At 32.9% G+C, this 24,761-nt stretch overlaps 1 protein-coding gene across 1 annotated transcript in view; it reads right to left on the bottom strand.

Moving 5' to 3' along the window:
• Positions 1-252: 252 nt before the first annotated feature.
• Brms1 (breast cancer metastasis-suppressor 1-like protein) overlaps positions 253-24,761 on the bottom strand; it is a 79,478-nt gene continuing 54,969 nt past the window's right edge. The window contains exon 4 of the mRNA XM_085199076.1: positions 253-928. Coding sequence (XP_085055202.1) covers positions 695-928 — 234 coding nt within the window. The 3' untranslated portion in view covers positions 253-694. The remainder of the gene's footprint in view (positions 929-24,761) is intronic.

Raw genomic sequence — 24,761 nt, 5'->3', positions numbered from 1 at the left:
ATGGTATTTAAGTTTGTGACGTACCGTGCGGTTGGAAAATTGGAAAACAGATACCATAATTTCGTTAGTAATAATTTAGATTAATATTGATTGGTGACTTCCATACATACGCAGAAAGACTTATACTAAATAAAAATTACAAAACTTCTATCGACAAATCAAATAATACAAGACCCCCCCACAAAATACAACGTTAAAATGTAAATAAATAAAAGAAAACAGAACTTAATCACAATCAATCATTTCTTCATGATTTAACCTAAAATTTAGGACAATTACAGTATTATCTCACTAATCTCGCACTTAGATTAAAATCGTCCAACGAACTCTATGAATACAATTTTTAAAAACATGAGAGAAAAGATTTTAAAAGGAGGACACAAATTAAACCAATAACATATTAAAATTAATAAATTATTAACATACCTTTATTAAGGAATATTTTTAAAATTATAATTTAAAAATTTACGTCACACTGTATTCCACAAATTCTTTTTTACCACTTTTCTGAGATGTAGAGCTTTTTTAAGAGATGGTGCTAAACGCCGTGCTCTGTCTCGTTACGTTGTCGTGCACGAAATTCTTAATGGTACCAGATTAGTGAGATTCTATGTAAGGACACTTTCCATACATATAAAAATTTCTGTCCAAAAGTTACACACAAATCACCATCAAAATTGTATTCGTCATACAATCAGTCAGCTCTTTCCAACAGCTTACGGACCAACCTCCAGTCCTCCATGATGTCAGAATCAGGCAGCATGTAGACTACGTAAGGTGGTGATACAGATACCTGTCTTCTCCTCCTCTTGCGTCCCCATTCAGCTCCACACGACCATAGGTCGACCGTGTGTCGTTCTTCTTCTATTTTTCTTATTTTCTCTAGTATTTCTTCTTTCAGCTTCTCGAATGCTAGCCATTTTTCACTCTGTGGACAAAGAAAAAACATATTGAAAATCTAATTCAAAATGTAATCTGATCGGATAGAAGAAAGGGCGGCGTAGAGCTCCGCTGTTCAATATATCAAGTAAATATACTAGGAATAAAATATATAAAATAATTACAAACAAAAAATATGGACAATTTAATGAGTAAAATATGCAAACACAAAAATTTATACTAATGATAATACGATTTTATTATTTTTTTTCTTAACACTGTATGCCGCACATATAGCAGGGTAGGTAGAAGGGATCTGGGAACCTAGTGTTGAAAAATTTCTTTTCGCGTTGGATTATCGAGGAAGGCTATATAGTAGCGATGTACCTGCGGTCAGAGTCACCTTGGACTTGGTTTAAGTAATGGTTTAGTGTGTAATGACAAAAAAAATCACTATTGGACTCATAAACGTAAGAAAAATTAATTGCTCTTTAACCAGACAAATCGTGTATTTTAGTAGATATTATACATAAATATGAAATTCCGACGTTTCAGTGTTTACGGGTATATGGACTACAGCAAAGTGTACAAATCGCAAGATTATATTCGTCTAAATATTCCACAGCAACTCGATATCGCGCTTTGTCTGGGTACCAGAGCGAGGAAATAATAATGATTAATTAATTGTCGAACCCACAACCACCGCGTACACAGTCCAACGCTGCGCCGCTGCACCAGTTCATGTAACAGCAGTATAAAATTGTGCGTTCCAGGCAACGTTATGACAAACGATAGGTTTTCCACTTTGTCATTTATTAGAGTGCACTCACTTTGTTGTATGAACAAAAACTAGAATTTACAAACACACATACATATAAGCATATTTGAAATATATACGTTCGATTTCACCTTAATCAATGATTAGAATTATGAAACACTATACAATACAGTACCAAAACATCTTACATTACAATATTGGTAAACATTGCGCGGCGTACAGTTCCGCCACTTTTATTGGCATGACTTGAAATCCTAAAAGCAATGTGCTCTTAGGCGAAAAATACCGAAGTATTACTGCTTAGGTACAGAGACTGCTTCCACAAATCGGAGGACGGAAGCTACTTATAGGCATTTTTTTCTTGTATTTTTTCAGGAACCTGCATATAACAGGATAGGTAAAGAGAACATACTGTTGAGAGAACGTCATATCTTTTCCTGCCGAAGTAAGAAATAATTAATTCCCGCGAGTGGGGGTGAAAATCACATGTATTCACACGTTTAAAGGCAGACGCTGTTTCCTCTGCGACACTGGTCTCTTATAATCTATACTAATGTTAGTTATAGAGTATAGTTTGTTTGGTTGATTGATTCTTTTTGTGTTGTATAGAAGGAAGAAATATATTATATTTTTTTAGCTTTACATTTTATTCCGCACATAGCAGAGTAGGCAGAGGGAACCTAGTGTTAAGACGCTCCGTTCGCCACCTTCCTGTGAATTCTAAAAGCACTGTGTGTTGCGTGTTGCTACTAGAGTAAGAAAACTAAAATATTAAATATTTCATTTCCTCGAGTGGAAATCGAACTCACAACCAGTCGCGTTTACAGTCACACGCAGGCCTCAACAATTAATAAGGAATTGAGGATTAAGATTACATTGTGTAATGCGTCATACACAACTCGGTCTTAGTTATTTCCTGAACACTACGCGGGTAAAGACGCCGGTAAAAACTATTAACGTTATAATTTACATTAAAAGGTTATATTTTAATAGTTTTTAATAAAGCATATAAGTATATTTAAACATTCTCACACCTGCGAATGGAGATACAATTTTCAATCATTTAATATAATACGAACCCTACTTCATAATGAGGATGCGTGAGGGGAGACACCTTTGTGTCGACGTTGGGACGTCGCTAATAACTACTTTTGTAATACACGAGTTTTTGTGAGATCACATTTCATCAGAATATTAGATTGTACATTTTGTTGATAATTTAGGTTTTCAGCTTAACTCTCTATCTCTAGTGGGGTAGCTGGAGAGAATAAAGGACTTAACGTTACGGTCTCTGCATACTTCTGTCCGCTGTCATTATAGGAAGAGGCCCTACATGCCATCCTTGGAGGGGTGGTCTTCTTGTGCTGTTTATGAACGTAAACGAGCCCAAACTAGGAGACACATCGAGAAGGACTGTGAAACTATGGTAAAAAGAAATCATGTAAAAAAAATGCTTACAATGTAGATTTTGCCAGCATAGAGTATCTCTAAAAGATCAAATAAGTAGTTTGTGGAGTACTTCAACTATCCGTTTTGTCTTTATAACAAAAAAAGTGCAAGATATATATAAATTAGCATAGCTATATTATTTAGCACCCAGTGGAATATCATTAGATCATATATTATTTAACACATTTTTTTAAACGGTGTATAAAAGTAGTATATTTCACCTTGACATTGCACATAAATATTTAATTTATAATAACATTCTAAAGTTTGTTTGGTTTTTCTTTCTAAATTCGATCAACCGCACGGCGTACCCGGAGAAAATTTTATAAAATATAATAGTGTACACACACTGTTTATACGAACGTAGTAGCCTAGTGTTATGCTACTGTTCCTACTAAGACATTTTCGTTCCTCACTTGCGTTTGCTTCCTCATGTTGAGTGGTGGAACTCAACGCCGCCATTTGCCTCGTTACCAGAGCGAGGGAAATGAAGATATTAATTATTTCACTACTCTGAATGGGAATCGACCCACAACCGTCACGCCGACAGTGCCTGTTCTTGTGCCCCCTGCTCCACGCCACAACGGTTACATAAAAATCACATGCAATTATTATTTAAATATGTACATGTAACCAAAAGCCTAAATTTTCATACTTTGCATCCACAATACTCATATATGCATTCCGTTTTAAAGGAATTTATATTGGCTGCGTGCCTTGTGAAAATTACTTTACTTCAAAGTTTATGCGTACATACTATATAAGAGGAAGAAATTCTTGCTGAGATGTTATGAAAATTACTTAATTAAAAATTTATGCATGTACGACAATGTTAGAAAGTACAAATTTTATTTAAAAAAAATAAACTAATTTATATTAGGTTGTTGTTTTTATTCAGTTTTTTCTTTTAGCTCTTTATCGTATATATAACAGGGTAATCAAAGATAATCTAGTGTCACTTTGCTCTTTGTCTTAATTCGAGACGTTGATTGTTAGGTGGCGTAACTTAACACCATACCATGTCTTACAGAGCAGAAAAATGAAAAAAAAAATTATAGTAGCTACAACTGTTGAGTTCGTCGTGGTGTAGTCTGGCTAGGACTGGCTGTCACTGTCGCTATCGTTGTGGTTTCAATTCCAATACTTTGAGAAATGAATTATTTTCATATCCTACTAGAGCAGGAGGTCTGGTGGAACAAATTGCGCTCAGGTCTGCTCAAGATGCCGTCTCGAAATCGAGTTCTCTTTCCGTTCGTGAAAAATAAGTTGTGTTTCTTTTATTTGATACATTTAATTAAGTTTTATAGAATAAAGGAACTTAAAATGCATATATGACTATTTAACTATTTATAATTTAAATGTTAAAATAGAATTGTCTGCTAAATAACCAAAAATGCAATTCCAATGACAAACCTATTATTATTTCAATGCACAGATTCTTTTCTTTAGTAACTTTTGTTGCAACCCCGCAGCCACCGCTTCCACCCTACAGCTCAGCTGTACGCAGGTAGAAATTACACAATGGGTTTAAATTGTGAGCTTTTTTTTGCTTACTGTATTTTATATGTATACAAAAGATTCACTAGTTGGTATGTTGGATATTATTAAATACGTCTTGTTTGTAACTTTCTCTCAAGCTTTTTACGTGATTTCTATTAATTATTAGGATTTTTCGTTATTGTTTTGCGCTAAGTAAGAGAAAATGATACAAAATATTACAGTCTTGATAAATTCTCAAGATAAATTATAATTTAAATATATAAGAAACTAAGTAATTAATGTTACTTTTAAAATGACAGCTTTGCCTATTATAGCAACTCAACGCCTACCCACCCTGCTATGTGTGGGAAACAGTGTGACGCTGAAAAAAATATAATAAGTAAATACTTTTTATTAATACCATAAAAGTAACCTCTCGTATATTTGTTACTTAAATAATGTAGCTATTTTATTGTGTAAATTTCATGTACAGTACAACTAAATAAATCTCTAGATGCTTTAGCGAAATTTTAAAAATGTTTTTCAAGAGAACGTGAGTGAATAGGTTAATAAAATTGGCATGAACTACTTGGCTTGCTTCTATTTTTCCTCTGAAATTTTAAAATGTTTTTTTATATTTCTTTTTACTGCGACTAATTTATCAGTATAAAATATATTTAACGATACTAATATAATGATATAATTATATTAATGACAATTTGCTTTTTTTTAACTTCACGGTGTATCCTGCATGAAGCAGGATAGGCAGAGATAACGTGGGAACCGAACAGCCATTTCCATTCTCCACTTTTCGTTGAAACTCAACGCCGCGCTATGCCTGGTGAGCGAAGAAATGACAATATAAAATATCTGATTCCCCCGAGCACAAATCGATCACTCAGAACCGTTGCGATAGTACACTGAAATAAAAAATATCAACAAAGTTAGTTTACAACTACAACTAGAGAACTTGATAGTATAAAATAGAATAAATAAGAAATGGAACTACAACAATGCTACTGTGCCGCCACAACTCGCTCAAATGCCTGTCTTATGATTGTTTCCTATGCAAGTACCTACTGCGCTTAGCTTCATTTTTGTTGACTGGCTTGATAATTAAAATTTTTGCTTGAAGTTAAGGAGCTAATTAAGAATGAATATATTTCTATTAGCTTGCTGTGATAATAGACAAGGTGTGGCGTTCAGCTCTATCTCTAATACACAATGTCTCGAAAATTAGACGAAAACAAGAAGACACTCTAAGACACTCCGTCCTTTTAGAACTAGATTCCCTGTCTACCCTGCGATACGTGAGATAGAGCATGAAGCTTAATAGTATAATAGACAACAATGAAAACATTACATATTTTATTTCCTCGAATGTGGGAATCGAAACTAAATAGATCTAGTTTACAGTCAAACGCTAGAGCACTAGCTACAGTCTGATTTTACCCTTTTGGGTACGGAACCCTAAATACGGAAATTTCCCATATTTTCTGAGCCAACGCCTTTGATCTTTTCATACTGCGTTTATGTTTCTGTTAGCTATTTCCATTGATTTAAATCAAATTGTTCTCAGAATTAAAATAACTGAACCACTTACAAATAAAAACTATTAATAGTAATTAGTTCTAGTATTCGTATTGTAGAGGGGGTTTATAATGGGCTATTTACCTAGCGGTTCAAAATAGTTAATTAAGGTCATCATGACGAAGTGACGTCACAGATGTTTGCGACTAAACTCAATGGTTAATAGTTGTAATTTAACTTTGTCGTATTAAAATTTATAACATAAAAATAGGAAATCTCAATCTTTTTCTTGTTTACGTAGAAATTTTGAATCCTTTCTTAGTTTTCGCCTAGGCCTACCTAATCTACTGACATGCTCAATTTCAACTTACTATGTCAAGTATTATTCTCTCTCAATATTTCTTATTGCGAAGCTGCTGACAGACACACACACGTGTCTGTCAGCAGCTTCGCAATAAGAAATTTAGTTTTACCTATATCTCGCATATAACAGAATAGTAAAAGGAAATCTATCATCAAAACATCCTATTCCCCACTTTCCGCCCAATCAAAATTAATATAATTTAACGCCGCAAAATACAAAAACCCCATTCCATTACACAAATACAGACCTGCACTATAATATGTACAGTAGGTATAGCTGTATAGATATGGGTGCGCTCGCGTCGAAAGCCGACGCGGCTTCCGGGAAACGCGCGAGGTCGAGTAACGGCCGTCTTGGGGCTAATTCAATGTTGCGTGATATATACAAAGTGCGCTAGCTAAGCTGGAAGTTGTATATAAAATACGTTTAAATATATGAATGTTTGTGGGAAAGCTGACTATTATACAAACATAATGATCATTTATTAGTTTTTACTCGAAAAATCAAAATCTAAAATTACTAGAATTTATTTTATCATCACTATCTATTAATACAAACACACAAAAATATTAATTTCCTTCAATAAATATAACTAATTTCATTTAAAAAGTACAAATATGTACAGTATATGACATTTAAAAGCAACTTTTCAATTGATAAAGTTTCAAAAGAGTACTGTGTCGACATACTGCGCACGCGCCGCCACGACGCGGCGCGAGGTCGGCCATTTTGTAGTGGCGTGATGTTCATGCGCATCTATCTATCTATCTATGTATAATATATAAAACTTCCGTTACTGAGTGACCTATATATAACGCGTGGAGGAAACTTGGAAAGTTTAAATTTTGCATATATGTAGATAGGTAGTTTAAAACTCCCTAAAACTCCCAGTATTTCCTGAAATTGGAAAATGAAAAAAAAAATTTTGCTTCACACTTATGTAGTCCCGTATAGCAGACACATAACTTGGTGTGAAGAGGCTCCGTTCTGTTCTTTCCATCTGATTTCAACACATTACAAGTTCGAAATTTAATTCGCTTTAAAGTAAATTTTTATTTTCTTATATTGCGTAATAAAGATTTCAATATTATTATTCTTACTATATACTCGGATGTTGGACTGCGCTTGCGCAGGAAGAATGTAATTATGAATAATGTTTAAATAATATAATACGTTCGCATTTTTCTCATAACTGTGTTATACACAGTATAATCAATAAAATATATTTTATTGATGCTTTATTTGTTCATTTAAAAAACATTAAATTATTATTACCCAAAAGCGCAAACGAAGGTAATGTCTCCCTTATACATATAATATTTGTATATACGAGTATAGACCAACGATTTTCATGATTCTTACGTCAATGTATTCGTCTTAACCTTGTGATCCTCAATAAAAATATGATAATATTAATTTAATTTTTACTATATTAATTTTTATACAATAATTTTTACTATATTTGAGTAGTTCAGCTCTTAGTTTATGCTAAGCATTGGTATTGATTAAATAATAAAGTCAATATTGTCAACGAGATTATCAACAAGTATGTTGTCATTTAGTATACAAAACAAAAAACCCCCACTTCTATAACAAAATTCAATTTATTTACTTATTAGTAAAAACATTTTTTGTAAAGAAATACGTTAACAAAATACATGGAATAATTAAAAATAGCGGGGCATATTTAAAGGTTACGCGTTGGCGTGAGTGGGCGTCCGTTGGTTTAGAACCATGACTGTTATATTATTGGAATAGCTGATTAACATATAGACAAAAGACTTTTGTAATACATTAATATTTTAAATAATCTTTTATTTCTATTCTTCATTAAAAAAGAAACTAGTATAGTATTAATTTCGTAGGAATAATATATACCCACAGGTATATAAACCGAAATGTCTTTATGCATTGTTATCTGTTCACTCTCTTATAGGTTTTTATGAAGAAAGATTATACTTTATATTTGAAAAACCTATTTTGTATTATTATTTTCGCGAAATAAAACATTATTGTATGGACTAGATTTAAAAAAATGTTAGGAAAAATAAATACTTGGAAACTTAAAGAAAACATTTTAACATAAAAGGATCAAGTCAAGGCCCTCGCTTGAAAATATCTCTAGACGAGTCAAGACGAGAAAATGCACAATCATGTAGGTTTGGAAAGAGAACAAAGGGATCAATAACAGAGAATGTCTCCAAATTGTAATAGGGATAGGAAGAGACGAGATTTAACGTTTACAGTCGTTTCGTTTAAGACCATTCGATTGGTAGTACAAGGGCACAAGAGTGTGAGACAACGCGACGGTTATGAGTTCAATTTCCGTTCGGAAATATTTTAAAACGGGAAATATTATATATATTTTTTTCTTCCTCTCTTCTTTTTTCTTCTTCCGCCCATTTGTTTCAAAATATACATTCAAAGAGTTTATTTGTATTATAATAACTGTCTATGAAAATGAGAATATAGAAAACTCCCCGGCGGAGAATCGAATCCCAGCGCGTGACTAACACTCCCGAAGACTCCCCGGCGGGAAAGCGTGACGGCGGGAATAATTACAACTACTTATACTACCGAGGATGCTGTCATCTTAGACAAAATTTACCTTACCGTCAGTTAGTGTTGAGTTCTTCCTTATAAATTACTCAACCGTTTTTGATTAAGCTTTTTGTGTAATTTTAGGGCCACCTTAATATTATGCCTATAGTTGAAGAGTTTGTTTTCTTAAACGCGCTCAGAAACCATTCCAAGACTCAGAAACTGTATCAAATAAAAAAATAGAAGAAGTTATTTCTCTCGGATGCTTTTCTCGATCTCGAGTACTTTCCTAAGTTATGTGTTCAACACAGATTTTACTTGTTCTCTTTCACTTCTCTGCCTGCTGTCTGCTGTGAGTGAAAAACAGTTATTATATAATTGAGTTTCTTATTTAGTTTGAAGTCTGTGTATGGAGTATCTTGACATAAGGTTTCTTCTGCCAACTTTCTTCTTTCTCTGATTCTGTCTTCCTACATATGGGATTTTACAGCGAACAGTTAAAAAACTAAACACTTTTCAGTACGTCAGTTCTACATAAAGCAACGTAGGCAGTGAAAAACTGAGGACCTAGTGTTAAAACACTCTGTTCTTAACTTTTCGCACAGTCTTTGAGACTGCTACACAGACATAACTATGTACTTCCTGCTACATATGTAATATATATAGTAATATAAATATTAACCCGTTTTCTCGACATTAAGCAGTAATTCCATTATTAAAGTATATCGACGTAACGGCCCCACGCTGCCACTTCGCGTGTTTCTAATTGAACACTCCGCGGCGAGTCTAATAAATAATTGTGTTATATGGTGTCATGGTTTTGTAACCGAGGGCTTTTTAAATGTTATTTCTCTTTTTGTATGTCGGTTGTGAAAGTTATAGCCCTTTATGTGAGTTATGTTATCACATTAGTTGTATATGCAACATTTATCTGCGGCTTCGCCCGCGTCAAATGCAAAAAATGAAAGATTTTCTCAAAAATAATTATTAAATTCGAACTGTTAGTTTCTGAGATTAGCACGTTTAAGTTTCTTAACATTATGGCAAACAAAGAAAATTAGCATAAAGAGATTAGTGAAACAGCCCGCTTTATTTTCCTTGAAAAGGGTAAAATTTTGTGGACTTCAAATTAATAATATTGATACAGTTTGAAGTTTTGTCAAAATAAGTATTTAAATCAGTGTATATATTTTAAAAACTACATTAGATATGATTTTCCGGAAGTTTTCTTGAAGAGAATTTTTCCTGAGTTACTTAAAATTTATAAGTTCAAAACCTACTCGGCGGAACATTTAAAATTGTAACATTCACGGGGTTGGTTGTACAATTCTATGGGGATTTCTAATCGAGTAAATACCTACTTCTCCAGCATGATAATGCAAAGTAAACTATATAACGAAAAAAGATGACCATTATTCCTGTATTAACAAACAATATTTAGTAGACAAAGCGCAGCATTGAACTCCGCCACTTGCCTTAAGTCTTTCCCGCAAAAACTACTACCTAATGTAACTCACAAAAAACTACTCACGAATACTTTGTACATACATTGATAAAGACTTTTGTTTTAGCTTCATGCTGTATCCTTGACATAGTAAGGTAAGCAGAGGGAACCTTGAATTAAGCTACTCTGATCCCATTAAAACACTTCCGTTCTCCACTTTCCGCCGAATTCCCGAGACATTGCATATTAAGTTGCGGACCTCGTTGCCCCGCTTTGCCTCGTTACCAGAGCGACAAAATGAAAATATTAAAGATTTCATTTCCTCCAATGGGAATCAAACCCAGAATCTATCACGTTTACATACATAAAGATATTTGACAACAACGAAGCATGATTCACCAGCGTGGGAGTATAATCACATCTGAAACTGACTCAGAAGGATTTACGTTGTTGGATCGCATCACTTGGTGATTTCATTTTGGCCTTTGTTTGTTACGTTTATATGTACATATCTATATGTAGGCACTTACGTGTTGAGAATTCTAGGGAAACGGAAGCTTTTTACTTAGAAATGGGATTTTGATATGTTATATTGTTGAAAATGGTTTATATTTAGTATAATAATTTCGTCGGTTTTTAAAAGCTTTTGTTTTATCTATATAATATTAGTAATCAGTCAGTATTATCGCAAACGTTTTCGTGGTTTTCTTACTGTAAGGTCTCTAAGAACCGTATTTTTAGAAAAAATGTGTAACAGCTGTAGTCAAATTTACTATGGTACCTACTACTAAAAAAGTCACATTTACATTATTGCAATAACTACGAAGATTTATAAAAAGAAAAAAGTTAAGAGAATATTTACAAAATACTAAGGTTTTCGCAATATTATAATATTTTTTTATTATATTCTTAATTTTACATAGTCTTTACTTTTGACAAAAGTTCAGAATGAAAAAAAAATCGCCGTTCTATTCTCCATATTAAATCTCTTGAGAAAGTTTGCATATTAAGTGACCGACCGTGACGTCACTCTTTATGTAAGTCGACTAAGGAAATATTTATCAAGAATATCATACCTATATAATTAACTTCAGGGCAGGGCTTTGATGAAGAAAAAAAATGCATTTTTTCAGCTTTACGCTGTATCGCTAAAATTATAATTTACTTCCCCGAATCGGAATCGAATCCACAGCCGTCGCGCTTATAGTTGTGCGCGATTGTGTCACTGCCACTGACGGTCTCAACAACAAGTTTCCCAAAGAGTTTTAAGTTTTAACTACTACAGCGAGCGAAGCGAACAGGATGTGACGAGCGAGAGGAATATTGCTTTTCTTTATATAACAAACTTGTTCTAACTATCTCAATGTATATAAGTGAAAATGTACACATATGTATGAAAGGAGAGGCGGTCTTGGCGCAGCGTCACACCTGGCTGCAAGAGCAACGGTTATGGGTTCATTCTCAATCGGGGGAATTAATTATTTTCATTTCATTAACATTGAAGCATTAAAGGAAAGGTGGCAGGCAACGGAAAAAAAGGAAAATGTCCAAAAGTACATAAGCAAAAGCAGTATATAATATAACAATAACGAAATATAACAAGTGTTTAAATACTTATCAACCGAACGAGGTATCACAACTATCTGTATTGCTATCAGATAGTGTTATCGCACTGATAACGGCGATTATAACCTGCGCTATCCGAACTAGATAATTTTTTATACATTCTATGTTATTTCTTAACCGTTTATGATTATTTTGAATAGTTTTCGAGTCGAGTTAGACAAGAATTTATTATATGTTTTGTATTTACTTTAAATATTTAAACGTTGAGGTCTTCGTTCCGCAGTGAAACATCCTTGACTCGATCTGCATTCTTGGATATGAATTTGTATAATTTCTCAGTTTGAGTAGACAAAGCGCGACGTTGAGTTACGCCATTCAATATGCAATAGTTTCAAAGTTAGGCGGAAAGTGGAGAACGAGTCTTATATTAGGTTTATTCTCCCGAGACAGGCAAAGTAATTATTAAGACGTATTGTATAAATACATAAAATCTGCCTTACAAAGGAAATGAGAAAATCTCAATGAGAAATTATAGTTATTTATAATTAATGAATACAGATTAAATTTATTTTTTTATTTTCTTATACATTTAATATATATTGATAGATTTCATTAATTCATTGTTTTATTATAAAAAAAATCTATAAAATACATTTTGTTCCCTTGTAAAAATGTTATTGTTATATTGCAATATTCATGTTATATTCAAATCTTAGAAACCGATGTATGAACTGCGAGTACACTATATATTGTCAATAGATAAATCCTTAGGGTTGTTTAACCTATGTACAAATAATATGTAGGTGCATACTGTCTGTTACAAACAGTAGTTAATATGCAAATGCAATGACATTATTGCCTTATTGGAATAATAAAGCATAATATATGCATGTTATTACTTAATAATTAATATATACATATGAGGCCGTCGCGACGTGACGCAGGGGCACAGAGGTATGACTGTAACGTGACGGTTGCGGGTTCGATCCCCTCTCGAGGAGATGAAATATTTAAATTTATATTTCCATTTGTTGCTCTGGTGTCGAGGCAAAGAGCGCGGAGCGGCGTTGAGTTCCGCAACTCGACACACAATATTTCCAAAATTCGACGGAAATTGGGGAACGAAGTGTCTTAACATTAGGTTTCCTCTGTATACCCTGCTATGTGCGGGATACAGCATAAAACTGATTTAATTAAATTTTAACAAATACATATGTACATGTGTATATTTGTACACATGTCTGTAGGTATGTATGTATTTATAAGTTTTAGATCCTTTATTAACATTAAAAAATACGGTATTTCTTTTCATATGTAAATATTTTCTTTATTAAGACGACTTTATTAGATCGAGTTAAAAATGAAATATCAAGGAACAAAATTGTTCCTACTTGTAATAATTGTATCATCATGAAGCTTATTAAATGCAGCTAAGGTGAGCCAGGACCTACATGGTAGAACTCTTCAGAGGTTTGAAGTAAGCTGTTCTAGTTTGGGCTCATATAAATTATAGCTCTGAGCAAATTTTCTTTTTCTACGTTTTAGTCAACAGAAATGCGTCTTTTTATTATTATACAATTTTATTTAAATTTTTATCGCATATAATTTTGCGATCACTTCGGTTTATCAAAAATATTGTATAACAAAATATATACTGTCCTTTTTAGCACAATAATCGTATTAATATAAGCATTTATTAGCGTCAATTTCAACACAAACGAAACAGTAAAATAAGAAAAGGGTTTATGTTTTAGTATGTGCTACGAACATGCACTCTAGGAAGTATATGTAACACTATTTAAATTTATTTAAAAATATATGTCCTATAATATTTTTTGTTATTTTTTGCAGAGGTAAAAAATTAGGTAAAATTTTTTCAAAAAAAAAATATTAATAACAATATATAAAATACTACATAATAATTTATTATTTATATATTTCACGCTGTTCATAATATATGCAAATTTCCAAATTTTGTATATGATTATGTTCGTAGCACCTGTAAAGCTACGAAGTTGCTACGCGCTACGAAGTTAGTTAATGATATTTTTTTTATGTATAGAAATTTAAGAATACTTTATTTTTTATATATACATTTACTTGGGTTCGAGTAATACTGTCGCATGCGGATTTGCTTGTATCTCAAAATTCCTGTAACTTATTTTTATAATGTTTTTAACAAATTTTAAGTTATTGGAAAATCTACTTTTAAATGACCAAATTTATTATTTCATTCAAGAGCAAGAAAACGTGAGGGTTTTTTATGTACTAATACTATTTAACCGATTTCAAGGAGTAAGTAGTTATGACTCCTTGAAGTGCCCACTCGTAGTTTTGTTTGCTACCCGCTGTAAAATAACGGTTTTTTCTAATAATTCATCACTCAATCCTCTATTAGTGATCCCCTACAGTCCTCAAAACCTTCATATCAAACTAACAGCGTTGTACGCCGCGTAGTTCCGGCTGTTCGTTGTCTGTCAGTTACTCAGTAATAAACGTTTTTTACATATTACATACCTATATTAGTATATAACGTTAAATTAATTGATAAAATTGGTTTTTATGTTTTAATATATTTTTTAGCTTCACGCCTTTACCGGATACCTATAGTAAATTAGGCAGATAAAAGTGTTAAGACACTCCGTTCCCAACTTTTCGCACAATTTCACAATTGACAGAGGCCAATCAATGTCTTAAACAGAACAGGAAAATCATATAAAAAAAAACCTCCATTGACGGATATTGAACCTATATCAATCTTTATACAGACGCTGTCCCACTGCGGTCTTTCGAGACATTGACTGTTGAGTGGCGGAGCTCAACGTCATATTAAAATTACCATTTACAAAAATCAGAGCCAGTCTATTTTGAATTGCAATTGACATTTTTATTAACAACGAATCATTTATTTACACGAAATCACAATATTAGCAACTATTTATTGATAATATTTGCAATGTAAGAATGACCAACTAATTATTTTCAATTAAATAATTGTCAAAAGTGATTTCCACAAAACGTTAATTTTAAATTGTCAATTGCAATTAACGTCTAGCCAATTCTATTAAAAATAAAAAATTTAAAACTTCATATAAATTAATGTTTAATTTACTTATTAGCCCTAATATCAATATGTAGAGTACATAATGTACGCAGAGTATCCGCACCACGCGCGTGCGCGTTGGACGGATCGATTCTTCTTTTCTAATTTATATATGAATGTATATATGTTTTATATATATATTATTATTTGTGTAGTGTTCAGCCTAATAACGAGAACTATGGCCCTGGTACAATAATTTTGCTTTATTTTCGTCATTACTTAAGTAACAGATCGATGTCTTAATCAAATTCTAATTATATCTAATTATTATCTGAGGCCGTCGTGGCGCAGCGGCACAAGGGTGTGACTGTAACGCGACGGTTGTGAGTTCGATCCCCACTCGAGGAAGTGAATTATTTATTTGCGTTTATATTTCTTTCTGCCACTCAACACGCAATTCCTCCAGAATTTAGCAGAAAGTGGGGAACGGAGTGTCTTAACACTAGGTTCCCTCTGCCTACCCTGCTATGTGCGGGATACAGCGTGAAGCTGATTTTTATTTTTAGTAATATCGTATTTGTAGATATTACAAGAATAGATAAACATTTAAAATAAAAATTAACAATTACAAGATTATATTTTATACACATGTCCTTAGAGATATCGGAAAGGACTTCATATAATTTTTAATAAAAATATATTTTTTCAAAATTTATTATCCTTTGGTTATAATATAAAAATAAGTTTAGTCTAGTATTCATATACATTTTAAATAATGAACTAAATAAACAGCATATATAATATATATTTGTCTATATGCCCCTACACACAGTTTGTATACACATTTTGAAAGAAAAAAAACGTCACGTTGAAATCTTTTACATAAATTATATATTAATAAACCCAAGGTATGGTTTAGAATGTCTCCACCGTACATCGGGCCCCATTTCCATCGACAATAAAATTAAAATGACATATTTTATTTCACCCCCTTCTTCGTGCGATTTTTTGTGTTATAAAAAAACTCCGAGCAGACGTCGAACCTTCAACCATCGCGTGCACAGTCAGACATGGAACAATTGCATCATGATGACCTAAAAGTAATATTTAGAAACAATATTATATTCTAAAGTTTAATAATTAATCAAAATGTAAAAAGTATACTTACAGAAAGCTTTAAAAGCTTAAATAAAACTTTTTAATTTATTCAAAAAAGTTTTAAATAGTGAAATTATGCACATAAGATTGATACTAAGTTATTAATGGTACAACCATTTACATATATTCGTAAAGCGCTCGTTAAAATGATTTATTATTGTCGAAGAAGTGGCTTAAGTATGCAAAAAGAACAGCTAATGCGTCATTTACAAATCGTATAATAAATACTTCATTTCTTTTTAACCGACTTCACAAATATATATTACGTTAAACCACATATTTCATAAATGGCAATATATGTGATATTCGAGGCCAGTCGTGGTGCATAGGCATGCACAAGCTCAACTCTAAGGGCAGCGGATTGTAGGTTCGATTCCCAGTCGATCAAATGTAATATTTAATATTATTATTAACTCGCTTTGGGAACGAAGTGTTTCAAGCACGTGTGTTCCAAGCAATTTCGTAAGTGCATGTATGTTTTCCACAAATTTTTGAGACACTAAAAGTCTTAACGAGATACTTTTTTACTTAATTGTAACATGTTCCAAGTCAGGGACAAGTTTTATTAAATTCAGTTTTTTAAATCAATTTTTGAGGCTTATTTCCAGATATTGACAGTTTTGAGCTCAACGCCACGCTTTGTCTTGGTATGAGATAAAAATAATAAAAATTCCAGATCATAAATATAACAAGAAGGTAAGATTTAGGAATTCTTTGAAGCTTTCAAAATGCTTAATAAAGAAGGTAGGGCCCGCAACGGACGGACCAACGCTAGCAAGCTGGTAACGAGACCATTTCATATTTAACAACGTTCGTTTTATGATTTATATTTTTAGTAATAACCATAATTTATAGTTTACTTTGTAATTTATTGATTTTGTATTGAAATTTTAACTTGCATATAGGTAGAATGCCATATGCTGCAAGAATCATTCCTGCAATCGGGATTTGAATCTGCAAGTGCTGCGTTTATAGTCAAATGCTTTGTTTTTGCGCCACGGCGGCTTCAAGAGATGCTTATAATAAAACATTTTCAGTTGATCACCCTTATTGTACAAAATACCGTTGATTCTATCAGCTTCACGCTGAATCCCGTACACGGCAGGGCAGGCAGAGGGAACCTAGTGTTAAGATACTACGTTCTCCATTTTTCGCCGATATCTGGGAGCATTGCGAGTGGGGATCGGACCCACAACCAGTTACGTTTACAGTAACATACATGTGCCCCTGCGCCACGACTGGCCTATATTGTTAATTCTATAACATATAATAAAATATTAATTAAAACAAGCTTTTACCTACGTACCTAACCACGCCAAATTTCAACTTTTTTAGTCCAGGAGGTTCGTCTAAGGCCCATATTTATAAGCTAGTCTCAACTTTTGATCTCAGATTTAGATCTTGAGAGCGATCTTGACACGTCATTTTCATTCATAAATCGACCAAAAGTTGAGAGCTGTTTATAAGCACGGACATATTTATGTTGTCCTTCAGTAACACAGTAACGCAAGAGTTATATATATATATATATCTAATCTTTAGTATATGTATATAAGAAACAGCAACTTATTAACATTCCCGGCCCGCGCGTGAGAGCGCATCGCAGTGGAAACGGTATACGCGCACTCAGCTCCACGTATGTATGCCGTAAAAACTTATAACTATTAGAAATTTTGTATGTGTATAGTTGGATGCGTTTCATCTGAAACGACGAGCTCAAGAGACTATTTTGTCCGAATTATACTTTCTTATATATATAAATATATATTAAATTGTACATTTCCCCGAATGAGAATCGATCCCACAACTATCACGCCTACAATCGAACGCCAATGGCTCAAAGTTAACTAAAATATACAATGAACTTTTATCGTCTAAAACACAAAGTACAATATAAACAAATATTTGAAATGCATAATTAACTAAAAACTTTTGAAGCTGGTTATTAAATTTTATATAACGTTAAAACACACAATTCAAAAACTGTGCAAATAAATGATATTTGGATTAAATAAACGAAGTTCGGGCGAGGGCTTCAAAATTTTGCGCTCCGAAATAACTTTTCCAATATTCTATGTATGGAACTGACGAAATAAATTTTCTCGAGCGAAAGTTCAAATTTCAATTTTGTGACTGAAACGTACGTTTTAACGTTTGCAATTGAACAAAAAATCAGAGTGGCTACTAATTACAAAAATATATATTTGTTTCAGTTTCATGTTTCAGCGCCGTATACCACAGGAGCAAAAGGGTGTGACTATAAACGCGTTTGGTGGGTTCGATTTAATATAAACAAAGAAAAAAATGTATATTAAAACTTCTATTTTAATTAAATTCTTAGCTATAGGAATAAGAAGAGAATCAACTGAGCAGAGCCGATCCGCCCAGACGGTCTTTAGAAAAATATTAATACGTATCAAGAATAATTTGAATCTGTCCCGATTTTTTTTTATTACTCAAATTTCACACTGCAAAATTTTTGTTTAAAAGTTTAAAACACACATTCACAGTGAAATATTGTGAAAATAACAGTATCAGTTTGAAAGGCTATGTGCGCTGTACATATATAATTTTGTAATACCATATGAATGGGAAAGGGAGTGCGGATTTCTACATGTTTTTATGATTTTTTTCTTTTTTTCTGGTTTCACGCTGTATCTCGCGTTTAGCGTGATAAGGAGAGAGAATTTATTGTCAAAGAGAGAGTTAAATGCATGTCTAATGTTTAGACGTCGTATTTCATTAACCAAGAAACAAATAGAGTGACGAAACTCAACGCCGCGTTGTGGACAAGGATTAGCGATTTGTACATGTTTTACAATGAATCTCGTATATTTATACGTAAAAACGATGATTGATGATGATGAGATGATTAATCCGGTTAAAGAGTTTAATTTAAAAAGATGAGATATCTTATTTATTTTCATAATATTTATAATTATTAAATGAACCTATTTTAATCAGACTAATAACATATCTTGTAGTACCAATTCGAAAACACATATTAGGAAACTTGACGTGTCGAACATTTTGCAGTAGTACGCAGTCGCAGGGTGACCTAGGGCCATAATGATGTCTCGTCAAAATAGCATAATTGTAAGTTATAATCATTTCCCTAAACGAAAACCGAACCCATAACTAGCTCACTTACTGTATAACAATATTAAAATAGATTTCTATTAACAAACTGAAACAATAAAAAAACCATCAAATGAAAAATACTCCATCATTTATCGAGACAGCATACACATATTATAAGTCACCTTGCAATCCACGTTCGATCATAACCGAGAGGTATCAACCATGCTATAGAAAGACAAAACCATATATTCTGTTCAATTATAATCTTTATTTATATTATGAAATAAAATACAAAATCGCTCATCAATATTAACGGTGAACGAACGAGACGCGCCGCCGTAATAATAATAAGGAGAAAAAAAACGCGCCTCTATCGAGGGGTTAGCTTTTGCTTGTAAATAGAAACTACGTGATGTTGAATATATTCGAGCTTGAAACAAAGACGGGTGTTCGCTTTCACTTAATGTACTCATCTCGTGGCGTATTGGTTTTGTAATCTACATACTGCCTATATGTAAATAATAAATATTTCATTTTCCCGAATGGGAATCGAAGGCAAAACCTGTCGCGTCAACAGTTACAGTTACACATGCTTGTGCCTCTGCGCAATGACAGGCCTCATTACATACAGAATATAGAATTATTATATTTCTATATTTCTATTTCCATGCTCTGGTAACGAGTCAAACACGCATTGCATCTAGAATTTGACCGAATGTAGGTAAAGGAAGTGTCCCTTTTTTTACTAATTGCTATATGTGGCTATATTTTCTTCAGGTTTATGCTATATGTAGCATAAACCTGAAGAAAAATCGAATCGAATAACACTACCTGCTGCATTAACAATAAAACGCCCACTTAGCTAAGATAGCCTCTAAAATAACAAAAAACATTATAAAAAGAACATTTACAACATTAACATAATAAAAATAAGCACGAAAATCATTTAAACCATGAAAATGTTCATAAAACATGAGAAATATTCGAATGCAATATTTTAGTTACGAAACGAAGCCGCCATTTTCTCTCGATTCTAAAACACACGTGGCAGTTATTCGATGCGATGGGCAATTAATGAAGAACGCAGTAACGCAGATCTCAATACTTAGGTGCCCTCTGTCTGCCCTGCGTGTAACTAGAGATGGATAAAACCAAAATAAAAACAAAATAAATGAGATATTCTTGCACAATTATATTTATTAATATTCTACTTATTGGTGTTTTATATCATTATATACCTATGTATATATCATTACATATTATCATTATCATTTATCCATCACTTTCCGCCCATTTTAGTACAGTAGAATATAAATTAGATTAAACATTTAAAGTATGAATTACAGGTTATAAAGTGTGGCCTCGCGCGGGCCGCGTCGGCTGTCGTCGGGTGTGTTCGTTAATCATGCGCGGGCGCACTTTCGCTACAAAAATAAATTCCTTGGCAGAATATCAAGGCGAGCCTTCGGAGCGTGTTCGACGATCTCTATTGTGTTGTTTAGCTCTTTGTCTACAGTTTATATGTATATTAATATGTATATTAATATGTAATTAATTTGTATTTATGTTATTTTTTAGATTCACGTTTTACTTATCTCGCATATAGCAGGATACGTGGAGGGAAACCAGTATTAAACATTCCGTTCCCCACTTTTCGAGTGGCGGCATTGAATCATAACCAGAGTTATAACTCATTTCCCCTCCGTGGAAATCGAACCTATAACAGTTTACATTAATACGGTGTACAGCTGTTCAACGACGGTCTTGGTTGTATTTATGTGAAGAGTATATTGTTAGTTTAGCTTCACGCTGTATCCCGCGCATAGCAGAGTAGAGAGGGGAACCTGAGAACCTAGTGTTAAGACACTCCTTTCTCCATTAACACGTTTTTCCTCCGCGCCGCGTTTCGCCTAGTCACCAGAGGGAGAAAATGTAAATATTAAATACATATTTTCCGCGTGTAGGAATAAACCCACAACCGTCGCATTTATAAAAGCTATAAATGGCCTCATGTATTGTGAATCATTTTAAAACTGTATGAGACCAAAATTTAATATAAACGTATTGACTATATCCTATATCTTATAAAACAAAGTCGCTTTTTGTGTCTGTCTGAACTTTCTAACTCTTCTTCTTCTAAACCACCCAACGGATTTGGGTGCGGTTTTCACCATTAGGTCGAATATTTCTCAGGGAAGGTTTATATATAGTTTATTATTCGTACATTCTTATGTAAATTAACATAAATACGATAAATGTGTATAAAGTCCTACCCGCTGAGACACTTTGGCGCATGCGCTGCTTTAATGGTAAATACTACATGAAAAAAATGTACTGGAGTATTGTTTCTCTTAATAAGATCTACAAAAAAGTCCGCGATGGCATATTCGTATCTTTTAAGAATAACGTGTAGTGATCATATTTCTGTCTAAAAATAGTAATTTCAATATATTTTTTATTGTGAGGGATATTTTTCCATAATGGTATTAATCCTTATCCTTTAAAATACTTTATTAAATTTCTACGTTAAACGAAGATAAAATTTGCTTTTTAAACTATTTCGAAATTGCGAATAGTTTTAGAGAAAAACGCATTTAATTATTGACACATCACGCCGTTCACACATCAACTGTATCGAGTCAAGTTTCACTTATCCCTTACTCTCAGCATATAAATAAGTACATTAGTTACGTTGGCCATTTAATGTAGATCAAAACTGTCTTTTCTGTTTTTCATTTTAATAAGTACTTTAGAAGTTGTTACAATATCAAAAAATCCTTGCTGCGAAACACGCCTCGCGACGTTATGCTTATGCATGCGAGTCCGCCGCGCCCGCGTGCCTTACACGCATCGGTGGTTCAGTGGTAGAATGCTCGCCTGCCACGTGGGCAGCCCGGGTTCAATTCCCGGCCGATGCATTCTATTTAATTTTCGTCACAGGCAGCCACGTAGTGCTTGCTTTTCATCAGAGATTACCCTCTTCAGCATTAACCACAAGCTCGAAAAAAAAAACCCGCCTGCCTTTATAGCAACGAAGATTTAGATGCGTTTGCACGTATTGGATAATTCGAGTTGAATGTATTATTTAATGTCATTTAACTATCTAAAAATAGTAATTTAAATATATTTTAATAAGTATTTGAAAAGATTAGTAGCACAGATTTAAAATTACGGTACCTACTAAAAAATCCTTGCTGTGTAAAACAATTGGAAAATCCTTATTGAAACTACGAAAATGCGGGTTGCATTAGGGTTTAATTAATTTTCACATTATCTTAAGTGCTTTGCAAACATACATTATATGAATAATCCAGTAGTAAAAGCGGGCGAAGCCGCAATAGGGTCGCTAGTAGAGGTATATAACTTTTCAGTAGCTGCGTGACCAATAGATATATATATATATATGGACCGTTTATTTTGAGAGTGGTGTAAGTCCATTTTCTTTTGTTTCGAGAAAATTAAAGGTTAGTATGTCGATGATTATGCAATTTCATTTACCGACTGATTTTAAGTTGTTTAAAATATGGGTTTTTTTGAGAAATTAAACACGGACTAGTTATATATAAAAAAATTACATTAAATTAAGCATGAATTACGTGATAGCTCATTTTTGGAAAAAATGGACTTACACCACTTTCAAAATAAACGGCCCATATATATATAACAAATTATTGGACTCACTAAGTTCACATTTGGCTTGTAGGTATAGTATGAGTAGGTTAGGGATTGTAGGGGAGCACTAAGAAAAGATTTCTCGAAACTTCTGCTGAGACCGAATTTTCCATTTTATGTCTCAAAGCCCACAAATAAAAGTGCGGACTGAAAGTCCAAGACTAGTATATAATATAATTGATAGACCAGGTATAAGAGTAGTTCTACAAATAGGTATTATACTTTGGTCCAAGTTGGTTAGTTACGTTCCAATTGTGTGTCGTTGATCCCAGGGCTAAATAGGAATTTATAGTACATTAATATTCTTCATAATTTAATTATTATTTTCTTTTTTACTACGATATATTTCCAGTCCACTGTAAAATCCAACAACCAAAATCTGTAGATAAAATGTATTTTATGAGCAAATCTGCACACCCATCATCCCCTGATCGGAGTGAGTGATGCTTAACCTACCCAATCTGTATAGGAAAGAGGTCAATTGTATGATGACCTCCTCATCAACATGCTTTCAATAGCTTTGCAAATACTAAGAAGCGGTGAAAATACAACCAGTTCTAATATAGCGTACAATAAATCGAGGTCACTTTGCTTATCGAACAAACGGTTTATTTGCTTGGAATTTGCTATGGATTTTCTACATGTATACTGTACAGGTATATTTGTATTAATATAACAAAGCTGAAGAGCATGTTTGGTGTACGCGCTAATCTCAACTATTGCTCCGAATCGAAAAATTCTTTCACGTTTGAAAAAGACAAACTCTTTTTATTGAGGAAGGTTAGACTATATAAAACCACCGTGGGCAATTATACTGCGTCATGTTTGACACAATCCTTGGTTATCTCTATTTGACCACGCGAATAGAGCCTGTAGCTCAGGCTCTATAATTACGTAATTAATCTGCACTGAAACAAGTTATAATAAAATTAGTTTCAGTTCAACGGAATAACCGTTGCGACAACTTTGAAAAACTTTGAAAAACTCGATGGTTTGTTAATTCTTAAGTTTTCCCTTTGTTTATGCTTCAATTGAATCGTTTCATCTATTTTATTTTCCGCAACGCACATTGCGGTGCAGTAGTCCGTGGTAAGGTTGTAGCAAAATGTTTAAAATATTGGGTTTTCAAAAATTGTATAATACTTAAATTAAAACTTTAACTTTTAACTTAAATAAAATATCTACTTCTGTTCTCTAATCTACCCTGTAATTTTTTTTATTATAATTAAATAAAACTTAATTTTTCCTATATTATCTTTTTCTTATATATCTTCTTTAACATATTACAAAAAAAAATATTATATTTATTTTTTATTATTTGAAAGTGAGACCTAAAATACAAATTGATTGTTAGACGTAAGGTTTGTACACAACATCTACCTCTCTATAAAATCACATTAAAATTCTATTTGGTCCACTTATATAGCTTTGGATTTCGGACAAAATAAAGCCCGAATATAAAACACATTTTTTTGTTGAACGAAAAATATTTCAAAGCTATAGATACTACCGTAATTGGAGCGTGTTTGAATATCACTAGTGGTCGTCGTGGTGGAGCGTTACAGCGTGGGACTCTACAACATTAATGGTAATTAATTCGATTCCCACTTGTGGGAATAAGCTATATTTATTTAACCGTCACAAAACGAACGTGTGACGTTGAGTAGGTACCACCACTAGCCTAGCAATACTCGAAATTTAAATAATAAACGGAAACCTTTATAACGTTTTAGTTACATATTATACATATGTATGTTATGGTCCTATCAGAAAATTT

This window comes from Heliconius melpomene, chromosome 16 (genome assembly GCF_056956725.1).
Source record: "Heliconius melpomene rosina isolate 202511_hmr_F chromosome 16, ASM5695672v1, whole genome shotgun sequence".
NCBI lineage: Eukaryota > Metazoa > Arthropoda > Insecta > Lepidoptera > Nymphalidae > Heliconius > Heliconius melpomene.
This window is presented reverse-complemented; position numbering and strand designations above follow the sequence as displayed.